The 14676-nt window shown below is 32.8% G+C and overlaps 1 protein-coding gene across 2 annotated transcripts in view; it reads right to left on the minus strand.

The window, feature by feature from the left end:
* The window catches only part of LOC129218148 (uncharacterized), a 336406-nt gene that overhangs the window by 25172 nt on the left and 296558 nt on the right, over window positions 1-14676 (minus strand). For both annotated transcript variants that reach the window (XM_054852364.1, XM_054852365.1), the window contains one exon: window positions 7810-7975. In XM_054852364.1, coding sequence (XP_054708339.1) covers window positions 7810-7975 — 166 coding nt within the window. The remainder of the gene's footprint in view (window positions 1-7809; window positions 7976-14676) is intronic.

Consider the following 14676-nt stretch of genomic DNA (forward strand, 5'->3'; position numbering starts at 1 on the left):
TCTTGTAGCTGTTTTGCTTGTTCTTCATTTTCTACAGTCCCCATAACTTTGACATCATCAGCAAAACAATTCATGTTCCCTGAATTATTTTTATGAATATCGTTTATTAAAAAAAAAATAAACAAAACAGGCCCTAACACTGATCCTTGAGGAACCCCGCTTAAAACCTCACTCCAATTAGAATAAATTCCCCTTACAACCACCCTTTGTTTCCTTCCGGTCAGCCAGCTTTTTACCCAAATGAAAGTTTTCCCTCCTATTCTTAGATCAGCTAATTTGCTAAGTAGAGCAACATGCGGTACCTTATCGAAAGCTTTTTGAAAATCAATGTAAACAACATCTACAGGCTTCTTATTGTCCAAAGCCATGGTAACTTTATCATAGAAATGTAATAAATTAGTTGCACAAGATTTACCTTTCCTGAAACCGTACTGAAAACTAGTCAATAGATTATTAGTCTCTAGAAAATTTACTATCTTAATTTTTATCAATGTTTCAAAAATTTTGCAAACCACTGAAGTTAGACTCACAGGTCTATAATTTTCCGCACTCCCTTTAGACCCTTTCTTGAAGAGCGGTGTAATGTTAGCCAGCTTCCAGTCCTCTGGCACTGTCCCTGAGTTATAAGAAGCATTGAAAACATTTACGATTACATCTGCTAATTCCTACGCACATTCAACTAAAATTTTTGGATAACTATTATCAGGTCACGGAGCCTTAGTCTCTTTAATTTTTTTCAAATGAAGTAGAACGTCATCCCTGGAAAATACAAAGTCCTCAAGCTGTACTATAGCTTGTGTCTTGTTGGTGTCAACAGTTGAGATACAGTTATCGTTAAAAACACTCGAAAAAAAAACTATTAAGAACATTAGCAATATCACTATCGTCCTAAATTAAAATTCCGTGCTCATCAACCAAGGGCCCAATATGACTATTTCGAACTTTCCCCGAATTAGCGTATGCAAAAAACCTCTTGGGATTCCTGTTTATGTTATCTGCCAGTCTTTGCTCCAACTCTCTTTTCTGAATCTGTATCAAATACTTAAACTTATGCCTTGCCTTACAATATTGGAGCCTATCTGCACTGTGACCAGTTTCTCTAAACCTATGAAAAGCAGCATGCTTGTAATTCAGAGCATCTTTAGTTTCCCTGGAGAACCACATTGGCCAGATTTTAGTGTTGACACCCTTTCTCCTAAAGGAAACATGATCCCCAACCGTTTTCACTAGCTTTTCCTTAAACTCTGCCCACTGAAGATTCACATCGTTATTGTCCAATCCAGAAGAAAATACTGCTTTCAAACTCTGCCTAAGTGCCACAAAATCAGTATTTCTGAAATTGGGCACAAACCTAAAATTCTCTACTTTGTGCGTATCAAATTTAATCCCAAACCTAATACTGTTGTGGTCACTATCTCCATTGTGTTCCCTTATACATAACCCCTGAACAGAACCTTCCATATCACAGAAAACTAGATCCAAAATCACGTCCTGTCGAGTACCCTGAGTTACAATTTGATCTAAAAAACAGTCACCAATTACTTTCAAAAATTCCTCTTCTCTGCTATTACTATGGTAAAAATTATTCCAATCAATTCCTGGAAAATTAAAATCTCCCATTATAATGACTGACCCCTTGCTTGAAATGTCACTAATAATACTAAACATCTGTTCATCTTGACCCTGGCTTAAGTTGGGTGGCCTATAAATGTTCCCTAAACATAGTTTATTGCCCTTATTGCTCATCAACTAAAGCCAAATCATATCAATCTCATTAGGTTTATCATTAATTACTAATTCGCTGCAAGTTAAAGTGTCTCTGACATAAAATAAAACCCCACCACCTCTTTTACCTCCTCTATCTTGTCTAAACAAATTATACCCAGCAATAGATAATAAATCATCATCACTTTCGGTAGTCCATGTCTCCGTAACTCCAATAATATCCAACCTCTCGTCTATTACGCTTTTCAATTCTTTCATCTTGTTCCTAATACTACGAGCATTTGTATAAAAAACCTTAAGTAAGCCCATCTTACCTTTATTTAATGCTGCGCGATTATTTGAATTCCAACTGTTAAAATCTTTTCTCTTATTAGCCAACCTATTTCCATTTCTACTAAAATCCCAATAGTTAGTACCCATTCGAATTCTGCTCCTTAAAGCATGCCCCCCCTTCCAACTTAGTTTTTGATTCTGAATCCTCTAAAACTAAACCACTAACCATTTTGACCCCCGTAGAGCTCAGATGCAGGCCATCCCTAGCAATCCAATAGCGTTTACATTTACTCCACACATCAATAAACTTGATACTACGCTTAACGCAAATTTCCTTGAGTACCAAGTTCATACACCTAGCCCGTTGGTTTAACCAACTCCTATGCACTCCATATCTGGGAAGTAAACCAACCACTTGGACATTTGCCGAACAGTTGGTTGCTTTGTCCAACAGGGAATCCCATTCCTTAGTAAACTCATTGTTGTTACTATGGCCTACATCGTTAGTTCCCACCCACAAAGTAACTACATCCTCTTTATTAAATACCCCCTTCTTTTCAGCAACCCTATTTACATCTCTCACCCGAGCCCCTGACAAACAACATCTAGCCACCTTACGTCTAACTCTGCCTATTGAGTTTCCCACCTCACGCACCATTGAATCTCCCAAAATTATACCCTTTGTTTCCCAGTCTGTCGCCTCAGCAATAACTTTCCCCTTTACCTCTGGAATATTCCCACTATCTAACACACAGCTAATGCCCACCTCCTTTTTACTATCTTCTCCCTTTCCCTCTGGAATTTTTACCCCATCTACCCTCCTACAGCCAAATGCTAACTCACCCTCCAAAGTAAGCATCCTAACTCTGATTTCTGAGAGTTCAACACAGTTGGTGCAAATGAAATCCTTCTCAGACTCATCCTTCCCCTTAAACAAGCAGAACATCTGACATAGGTCAAAAGAAATCCACTTGTCCAATTTACCACTTTTAACCTCCTTCATTATGCATATAACTCCCATTCTAGCTCAAAATGGTACACTTAAAAAGTCAATACAAAAATGAAAAAATAATGCTAATTGTTAGAATTTGAAAGCATTGGAAGTAAAAGGTACAAATATTACTAAATCCTAAGACAAGCAGTAAATTAAAATAAACAAGTTACACCCTAAACAGAGCACTCAGGCTTAACAACAAGAAATCAGCACAATTTAGGCTTAGCTACAAAGAATAGAAAAACACTTTAAGAAAGCAAGTAAATCAAAAATAAGACTTAAAAGCACAAAAATACTTAATTATATGATAAAATACAATAAAAATACTGAAACTAAAGCAATAAAATAAACAATTACAGTAAAAAATCACTTATCTCAGGAGCAGCATAAACACTCCCCAGCAACTCTAGCGCCCTCTATCGGCGAAAAGTAAAGATGATACCAAAAGAATAAATAGCATTAGCTTTTAGCCCTTTTCTATATTGAAAATTAATTTTCAATATAGGTAAAAGGGCATTTAGCCCTTTTCTATATTGAAAATTAAACTCCATAGTTAAAAACAAATAGGCCGATGGATTTCTTTCCTTTAATTAAAAATTGATTCATCTCCTCTTTTTCATGAGGGATAAGGATGTGTTTAATTTTCAAAAAATTAAATTTTCAGTCTTGTAATTTTTAACCCACAATCAGAAGTGAAAAAGGATGTACTTAGTTTCTTCAATATTGAGTGCTTTGAAACAAATTGGATTGATGAACATAGCAGTTTTCCATTAGGACGGAGCTTATTTTTGAAGTATGAAAATATGATCTTCTGACCTCCTATTTTGGTTCCTTTTTATGAAAAAAATAATAATCTAGGCACAATTTTAGCAGGATCTAACAATATTTAGAAGAAGCTCAACGAATGGAAAGTTTTTAATGCACAAATGAATATGCACAAATGAACACATGGGAATTTAACTTAATGGCAACATTATAACACATTCATCATTATTTTATGTAACCCTTTTTAAGTCACATAAGGCATTATTAGACTATGTAAAACTATAAATATTACCAGAAAAAAAAACAGATGGGTCATTTTGTGTTGCAATTATAAAACACATTAACTACTGTTCAGAAAAGTTTTGACATTAAAAAAAAAATTATTAAAAATTATGAATATTTTTGACTATAAATTGTAGGCTTGTTTTAATTCTCTAGGCTAAAATTTTGTGTTTCCAGACAAGGAGTAAAGCTTACTAAATTGCTCCAAAAATAAAGCAAATTTAGTGAAATGTAATTGCGATGGAAAAATGAATCCATAATTTTACTGAAAAAGGAAACTTGATCATTTACCAAGCTAATGGGAAAGGAATTTCTAAACTTTAGACAGTTCCTGAGATTCCATATCTTTAACAGATAAAGCTCAGCTCTTGGCAGGCATAACACTATAGCAATGTGGATATGACAGTATTCGAGCAATGTGCTTTGATAACATCAGGCTAAACGCTGGTCTTATAAGCTAAATAAAGAAATTTCTACCATGTGCTGGCAAATATAAAATTGTGGAGTACATAATTAGTTTAGTCTTTGAAGCATAGATACAGGGGTCTGTCCAGAATTTTTCACAGGGTCCGATATTTGTTAAAAATCAAATAATTAAAAAAAAAAAAAAATGTAAAAACAAAATTTTAGAATTTTGAAATGGTGCAAATTGCATCATTAAAATTATAAGTTGGGTGTTTTCCTCTTTTCTGTAGAGAATATCATTCTTGAGTATTTTCCTAGCATTTGGGGGAGGGGAGGGGGTATCACTCTCTGGGAGATAGGCACCCCTCAAGTTTCAATATTTATCGTCTCAGAAATCTTAAAGCAAGCTCCTGTTTCTTCCCAATAAACAAAATGGCTTCTTGAGAATTGATCCTTCAACCAATACAGTTTGGTGCTGCAACCTGAAAGAATTTATTGGCACTTTCTTTTCTGTCCACAGATGTGACTATTTCTCTGGTTACAAGCATTAAACTTGGTGCTGCAACCTGAAAGAATTTATTGGCACTTTCTTTTCTGTCCACAGATGTGACTATTTCTCTGGTTACAAGCATTAAACTTGTAATTAAATAAATATGGAAATTAAGTTTAACTTTAAATTTTTGAGAAGTGTGTACTAAATGTGTACTAGATCTAAAATGTAGCTTAAATAGCTAATTTCTTGTTTGATGCATGAAATATAAAATATGGAAACAAAAAAAGATAAGTGGTTACAGTCCACAGATGTGATAAATCACATTCTGTGGCCAAAATTCAAACAATAAATAAAATACTTTTTTCTCATTTAGCAACTTTCATCAGTTGTATTAAAGTGTTTTATTCACTTGAATTATTTTCTAAACTTTTATTCTTTACCGACCCGCCTTGTCTCCAAAAATTTACAATGTGACCCGCAAGTGAAAAAGGTTGGAGACGCCTGGGCTAGCCGATGGCCATTCTATGACATTGATATTATTCATATTGAACAACAGATTTGTTGAGTTGGATGCATCAGTAGGCGCTTTGTCTTGCTAAAATACAGTTTGGTTCGCCCAGCAAATCCTGTATTAGAATAAGATACTCCTCTAATACTTGCTAATAGTCAAGAAAAGCTCATTTTCTTGTAACGAATTGCCAAATATATAGACTTTTCTTATGCTAATTCATAAGAATGCAACTTTGAATTGGAAGGGAAGAGTTTACGATTTCCATCAGTCCTGGTTTTGAGGCCACGTTCCATACTTATAGAGATATTTTAATCAGTAATGGAACGCTAACATCTAAAAATATAGCCTAGTTTTATCAAAAAAGTCAAAATTATTGGATACTCTATTTTGTTTTTTTCTAAATAAATTCAACATATGATGCAGGGGTACCCACCCCTCTAAGATCAAGGGTGCAACCCCTCTAAACATTGCTCTAACAGACTCCCCCAACCAAAAATGAGAAAAATACTCCTCAAAACAAACCTCCCTAAAAAGTTCAATGGCACAATCTGCACCATGACCCTCCCCCCCCCCTAGGTGGGCATCCCTGCATGATGTTTTTTCTAATAAATTAACCTTATCTTGTGCTTTACGTACTGTTTATTATTAGTAAACACATATGAAATTAAATATTCTACGATATTCATATTGTTACTGTGAATTGTATTTTATGTTTGTGTCTAAATTTTTGGGACAGGGTGTAAGTTCACTTATACTGCACTTATGATGAAAGTTAAAAGCAACAAATTAAAATAAGAATTTAAACATAACAAATTTTTACACATCTCGATATTGTACACAAATGTAGCTGTCATGAAAACCTTACGTCTAGTTTTATGGTCTTCATCTTACTTGTACTTTGGGTAAAAACAAGAAAATGTTTCAAATAATGTGTCCAATATCAAAGTGTGTGTATGAAAGGGGGGGGGAGGCTAGGTTTTCCATAAAACTAAATCATCCCAATCCAATGAAAGGATAACAAAGATTTTTATCAAGTAAAACAAACTACCAGGTAGGCGAAATCAGGCTGCTTTATTAGCAATTGATTGCTTTTATAGCATTTTTTAAATTTTATCAGAAAATGAAAACAAAATTGACAGTGAACATTATCTTAAAATTAATTATTTAGTACATTTTCAAAAAAAAAAGTTTACTGAGTAAAATCTGTAAATACTGACTAATACTGACCAGTTTTATGCCCCTAGTCTCGAAAATTTAAGCCCCATAAAATATTTTTTTACGGCGGTAATGCTCACTTAAATGGCATTAACTTATTTAATTCTAGAACATTGAATTCTGCTAGAAAAGTAAATTTTATGATTGACAATGCAATCAGCATCATTTAATTTTTTTTTTTTTTAAACCAACAAATTCTAAACTTAATCCAGCTTTTTTTCTTGATATTTTGTTTTGTCAAACAGAACACATTCAACTTCATTTGCACGAACACATTAATACTATGCACAGTTACTAAACCAGAACATTTATCACCTTTATGCACAATTCAAACTATACTACTCTTATGATTAAGGTGAAAAAACAACGTAAATAAAGCACAAATATTCGAGAAAATGCAGCATATAGCTATTTCAAGGCTACAATGGAGCCTCTTCATCAGTGCAAAAAGCTCACCATGTCAGTTCTCTCGCAACTTCTGGTTGTGTTGGTGAGCTTTTTGCACTGATGAAGAGGCTCCATTGTAGCCTTGAAATAGCTATATGCTGCATTTTCTCAAATATTTGTGCTTTATTTACGTTGTTTTTTCACCTGAATCATATTGTAGCACAAAGCTTATCTGATAATTTTTCATTTATACTACTCTTAATCATGAAAAATTTTCAGTCTGAGACAATTTTATTTTAAACTCTAAAATGTCACATACAGTCAACTCTCGATTACTCAAAGTCCCGAGGGACAGGCTAAAACATTGTAAGTTATTGGCAGTTCGAGTTATGGGAAGTTTCCACAACAATCTCAAGAGTTTGGGATCCATGGAAAACTTCGAGATAAAGGAATATTCAAGTTATAAGCTTCGAGTTATTCGACTGTAATCACATTTTATTAAAAAGAACACATGCATCTGAACTCATACCAATACAAATTTATGCGACTGTGGTTAATGAACAAGGATATTTATCAGTCATATGCTAATTTTAAACTATATTTTAAGTGAACGTTAAATGTTTGATAAGTGATTCAAGAATTGAAGCAAATAAAAAAATAATGTTTTAAGCTATGGTAAATAATTTAATTCATGCAAGGCAGAAACAATAAATTGTATTACACTTATTTTTGATTAAAAGAAATTAAGCATTCACTTACAACTTGGTCATAACGTGGAATTATGTGATAAATACTATGGGCTTTGCCTTTTGCTTTGATATCAAGTTCTTCACAAAAATTCTTCGCAACAAGATCACATGCACCAAATGAACCTTCTGTCACTAAAGTCAAATTTTTTATTTTTGCCAGTTCTGAGCCTAAAATCCTACATGAAAACACATTGTTATAATTACAGAACTTTTGAAAAGTCGTTAAATTTACAATAAGGGCACACTAAAAATTTTAGAAAACATACCTATTACACTAACACTTAACAAAAACTTTTTAGTTCCAGCTATTTTTTAAAGAATTAAATAAACAGATATAAATTGTTTTAAAGAGTTTTTGCTTTATTAAGTCAGCACCACTTTTAACAATATTTTTTACAGTTTTATGTCCAGTACATGATAAAGTTCTATAATAATATCACCAAGAAAAATGGAGTTTCAAGCAAAATCTCACCTGATTCCCGTATTTAAGTTTTTGATCATAACAATTTTTCTTTCAATTTCAGAAAGTTAAAAAAAAAAAGAAAAGAAATCATCAGAACCTATGATGAACTTTAAGGCATACATAGAACTTGAACTAAGATTAAGAGGCAGATTTGTTTTCAACTAACTTGATATTTGAAAAACCATTTAGAACATTTTTTTTTAGCTTTGAGAAATCAAGTAAATTACAAAGATTTTAAATACATTTTTAGTTTTTAGTTTAAAGTAAATGAAAAAAAGTTATGAATTAAAAGAGAAATTTCATTTCTGTACACATTGACACAAATTAGAGATTGATGGATTTAATTTCCGCTTTGTATGTGAAGTAAATACAAAGCGAAATTAACTTTATTGTGGCAAAAAATGAAACTTGAGACCAGGGTTCATACTAGGGAGGAAAGTAAGGTGAGATTTCCTTCTCACCAAAATTTTAAGTGATATTTTTAAAAATTAAAGTGGGAGCAGTGTTTTTATTTATTTATTTTTTATAGCTTAGTCATTTCACCTAAAAGTTTATTTGAGTAAAGTATTTGCATAACATGCAGCACAAAATTTATTTAATGACCATTGTAACAAAAGAAAATTTCATTTGTTTGTTAGAACAAAAGATCATCTTATTATTTCAGCGATATCGACTAATTTTTTAAAAGAAAAATTGAATTTAAAATCTCTTCAAATGTCTATTGCATAGGCAAGGTATCATTTAATGAACTATAAACTAAATGGTCCACAAATGAAGTACTCTCAATCGGTCTGAGAAATGCACAAATGCCTCAAATGAAAAAAAAAAAAAAAAAAATGAAAATGGCAATTTTGCCAACAAAACTGTTACAATGTAGCCTTGGTATAAAATGAGCATAAAAATATGTTGTTTGGCAAAACTAGGGGAAGAACATAAACTCACAGTTCCAAAAGTGCTTCAGTGTTCACTAAACAAAAATAATAAAGCTGTTCTTAATCTTTTCCTTCTGTTTCTTTGAGGTTAAATTCCTAGATTTTTCAGCTATTGATGACCTGCAGCGACTAGCTGGTTCGCCTTTTTAGGCTAACTTGCCATCCAACTTTTCAAGCCAAGATTGCCGCCCTTGGAGACTGCTTAAATAAATTCGGTGGCGGTATTAATCTATATTAAATATTAATTTGCATAATTTTTTTTATATATGTATCGCGGGGGGGGGGGGGAGGTGTACCCTAAATGCTACATTTTAGGTCATGAAAATAAGTGTACAAGTTATTATTTACAGAGTTCTGTCATTAGTCAGGCACAAAATGTTTTTGATTCACTGAATCAGGACTTTAAGTTGGGCCAACAGTACTGCATTGTCAGCAACAAAGCTATCAGAATGCTTAGGTTTATCAATCAATCAATTGAAAACCAATCTAATAAGATTCTTCTGCTTTTATATAGAAGTTTGGCAAGGCCTGATTCGACTTTGTTGGACAGGGTTCAAAGAAGGGCGACTACTGTCTGGCTTTCATGAGAAAAGCTCCCGGCGTCAAGTCTGAGCCTGTCTTCTGCCATAGAAAGACTTCGTTCATTTTCTGCAAGGGTTAGCAGGAAGGCTTTTTAGCACCATTTCGTTACTCCTCTGCTCACCTTTGTGCAGTTGTACAAGTTTTTCCAGCCTTAAGCTTCCTTTGGAAAAATGAGATGCGTCTCGTTTCTATAGCAGTGGACAGGTGCAGACATTTTGGCGGTGGCTTTTCTCGTGATGGCCGGACAGTAGGCAAGTAAAGGGACTTTCTGACATAGTTTAAGATGCCAGACTTAAAAGACTAAATATGTACAGCCTGGAGCAAAGAAGAGTCTGAGGTGAAGTGATTCAGTTGAATAAATTTTTCAATATAAAAGATGTTAATAGGTTAAATTTTTGTACGGAAAGCAGGACAAGGGGTCACTATAATAAGCAAGACAAATCTCAGGCTAATCTGGATATTAAGAAAAATTATTACTTTAGTAGGGTTGTAGGCACTTGGAACAGCATACCGGAAGATACTATAATGAGCAAGGGGGTAGATTGCTTTAGGTGGGCTATTGATTTTCATTGGGGACTAGTAAACTGATTAGGACCAGCCTAGCTGGGCACAGAGCCTCAGAGCCTGTTGTTGGTCGTCACATTTGTATTTGAATTAGAAACGTGCTGCAAATTTATCGAAATTGCAAATGAATAAATATAATCCCAACTGTATAATGATGGAGATAATGACAAGCATTTAGAGGAGGATAGGCTGAACTATATCAAAACTAAGGACATAAAAGTATGTGGGAAAAGATAAAAACAAAAAAAAATCTCTAAGTGAGTTTCCGGTTAGTAGCCATATAGATATTTAAAGTGACGTAAGCAAATTTCAGAAAGTCTGAATATACTTCAGGAGCAGTAATAACTACAGCTTGAGTAAAAACTTTAAGGCCAGTATAATTTTCTTTGAAAAAAGGAAAATGAAATTAAAGGGATTTTAATATTATTGTATTATTAATTATTAATGTTCATTGGTAAGAAATAACACAATAGAAAAGATTTGTAAAGCATGCAATAACCAAAAAAAGCAGTGGTTTATTCAAAGTTAACATTTCAGCTTGAGTAAAAACTTTAAGGCCACTATATTTTTAAAAAACTGCAAGTACTTATACTGTAATAAATGTCACCTCAGTTAAGAAGATTGTGGAAACCGTTCAACTTGCAGTTTTGTGATTAATTTCTTCGAAGTTTCTGTCCTACTTGTGACGATATCGTAAGGTAAAAAGTTAACTGTTCAAGAAAGAGGGCAAATTGAAGCTTTTTCTTCAACAAGGATAAGTAGGCGTACTATTGCGAAAAAATAGGAAGATTGAAGACTGAAGTCAACATTTTTTGTTTGATTTTAAAACAATTAGGGTAAAAAGAAAACCCGGGAAAACTTAAAGCTTTGTCCTCGCGTCATGGAAGAAGAGTTTGGAAATTATTACAATACCTTAAAAGTACTCAACCGGGATACTCATTCAGACGATAAGTTTAAATGTTTGTCAAAAACGATATATAACACAATTAGAAGGTGTGGAAATTTTATTAATGCTGCAAAATTGCTTAAACCTCATTTATTGAAAATGCACAATATAGAGCGTTTCAACTTTAGCAAGGAAATCATGATCTGGGATAACCAATGAATACAAATAATTTTTTTCTAATGAAAAGAAGTAAAGTTTGGATAGACCAAACTGACGGAAGTACTATTGGCATGATTTATGAAAAAAAAAAAGAAATATTCTACAAGCCCCAATTAGATGGAGGCTCTGTCAGAACTTGAGAGTGCTTTGCTTACAATGGTGTGTTCTCAGTTGCGTTTGTTTTAGGTGAAATGAACTCACAAGCATACCAAAATGTCCTCCCAAGTCACCTTTTACCACATGCTGAATTTATTGCTGGAGAAAATTGAAAATATCAGCAAAACAATGCATCTATCCATCCGAGTCACAGTGCAAAAAATAGGCTCCAAGTAAATGTTGAAACTTCGAAATGAACAACTAAGTCTCCAGATCTTAACCCAATAGAGAACTTATTGGGTGACTTAGCAAGAAGAATTTATGCAAAGGAGAGACATTTTACTTCATCAATAGAGTTGAAATCTACCATTGAAGATGAATGGTAAAAAATACATCCCGAATTTTTGTCAAAAACTAGTTTCATTCATGAAAACAAGAATATTTGAAGTAATTTGAAGGAATGGCTCCCACATAAGCTTATAAATATTTGAAATTTTGTTCTTATATGCTTTTTTCTATGTTGGCCTTAAAGACTTTACTCAGGTTCAAATATTGATCTGTTATATTTTCTGATAATGAAACACTTACAAATAAATTTTTTTGTCTTTCTTACTTGCATTTAACGTTAATAATTATCACTCATATGACTTTTTGTTTAAGACTAAGGTGTGTCCAATTTCCCAAAAAAGTGCACTGGAGTTTTTACTCAGACTGTAGTTTAAATTAAACATTTATACAATGGAATCAGTTAAAGTGGCACAAAACTAGCACTTTTGAGAAAAAGATAAATGGTTGTTCTAAAGCTGAAGCCAGGAAATGCAGTAATCATATTCATGCACACTATCGAAGCAAACTGATGAAAAAGGATTTCTTTTACAATAATATACAGCCTTTAAGACAGCTTATTGCATAAAATAAGCTTTTCAGAGTATTTCATCAAAGTTAAAGTCCTCTATTTTTATACTTTTCATCCACATCAGGAGGCAAAAAACCTCTGATCTTGCATTCTCAGGCATATTGATTTGCAATAAGAACTTGGAGGACTTTGTGAGAACAATAGATTCAATGAGAGCCGATCACCAGTAATGAGTCTTTAGTCAGCCAGAGTCGAGCCAATTAAAGATCCTGAAATGGTTTTTTGGGGGAGGGGGAAGTAGGAAATAAGGAATCAAAAATTAAAAAGGTAGGAAAAAATCACTAAAAAAAAGGAGGAAAAAATAGGAAGAGATAGACTACACACACGTCAAGAGGAAACAAATTTAGCATAAATTTTATTTCTAATGTAAAATAAACTAACAGTATTTTTGATAAAACTGTCCCAAAAACAAGCAAGCAGTACTTTTGAAGTATTAAAGGGATTAATAAAAGACCGAATCTTGGAAAACAAAATGAAAGAAACAATCTGAAAATCATCATTATGAAAAATAAACTGGTGGGAACAAAGATATTAATTACAAAAATATGAAAATAAAATCCAAACAAAGAAACACCTTTTAACGATACAGTAATAAAATTTTTAAGTCTAAAAGAATAAAATCCAATATAATGATCACAAAAAAAAAAAAAAAAATACGTAACAATAATAATAAAACTCATATTTTGGTGCAATAAAACCATTTTTGTTATAGATTTGTTTCGTCAAAAACAAAAACATTCCTTCAAGAGCATCCATTTATCACTTAAAAATACAAGGTAACACTTTCAGCTCCTGCTGTCATAAACTATGATACAAAAAGCAAAGCAAATATTAAAGTAGTTTTAGTTAAAAATAATCAGCAGCTGACATGCATTCTTGCATAAACAGGAGTAGATGTTTGAATTAAAAAAAAAGGAAAAAGTATGAAAATGCAGAACTATATAAAATAAATTTGTTGTTAAATATGGGATATAAAATTTATAATAAAATAATTAAACTTAATAAATAACGAAATAAGTAAACAGTAAACTAAAGAGTTTGTATTTTGTTATGTATTTTTAGCATTCAACATAAATTTTTTTTCAGGCATGTTATTTATGGAGGTTAGTGGGGTCAATTTCTCATCTCCTTTGCTTTTGAAAATTAAAGCTTAATTATACAAGTTTGTGAGGTTTCTATTGTTTTCAGATAAAATTTGCATTCAGTATACATCCTTGGCTGGCCACCTCCGGGAGAAAAATCAAAATGACGGGACAGTTTTAATTTTAATCAAGCAATAAAAACAAATATTGCTGCTTGATGATTTTTTACCTCCTTTTTGTTCCAAAATTTATGTCACGGAAAATAACAAGGAAAAATCCAGTCGTGGTAAACAGAACATTTTTATCAAAGCCAAAGATCAGTTGCTAATGATGTTTCTCTGTGCATCAAAGGGAAGGCACATAGTTTCTCTCAGTCCTCACCATACAACAAAAATATTTATTTGGAAATTGTTCACAAAATTGAGAGTGAGGGGAAGCACCTGGCATCAAATGCCTGCATATATCTCTTTCTCCCCCCCCTTTGATTAGGCGTCCTGAGCACAATAACTTACAGTATATATGCCGCATCGGTATAATTGCCGCACCCCAAAAAGAGTAAGGGCCTGTCAAAAAACTTTTAAATGTTCAGAAATGCTGCATTGCCATAAACGCAGCACATAAAAATTATGAGCAACTTCTCGATATTGATGATATATCAGAATAGAAAATACCCATTAAAAAGAAAAAAAAAGTACTTACATTGTTGCACTTCTGCAAAAATGAAATTGCTTGTGGCTCAGTCCCAACTTTTAAAAATGTGAAGAAATAAAAACAGAATGTTGCATTTAAATTGATTTCCGATTTTTCTCCAAAAATTGGGAGTTTTGCTCATGTAGGTTTTGCCGTGTTTTTTTTTTTTTTGCAAATACACTCTTTGCAAGGAAAGAAAATGAAATTTTATAATCATATTTACCATTTAGAAAGAACAATCATATTTATGAATGAAAGAAGTTACTTTCCGCGATTATTTTTGAAGTGGTTCGTTTTTGCGAATTTCTGTTACCTGTCCCTTTTATTTTGTACTAACATCAATAAAATATGTGCAGTGTACAGGTTTTGCATTTTTTGCTTCCTTAAGTTTCTTTTAAGGTTATAAATTGCCTTTTTGCTTAAATAGGTGAATAGGAAATTCGGCTT

Source organism: Uloborus diversus, chromosome 3 (assembly GCF_026930045.1).
Source record: "Uloborus diversus isolate 005 chromosome 3, Udiv.v.3.1, whole genome shotgun sequence".
In the NCBI taxonomy this organism is placed as follows: Eukaryota; Metazoa; Arthropoda; class Arachnida; order Araneae; family Uloboridae; genus Uloborus; species Uloborus diversus.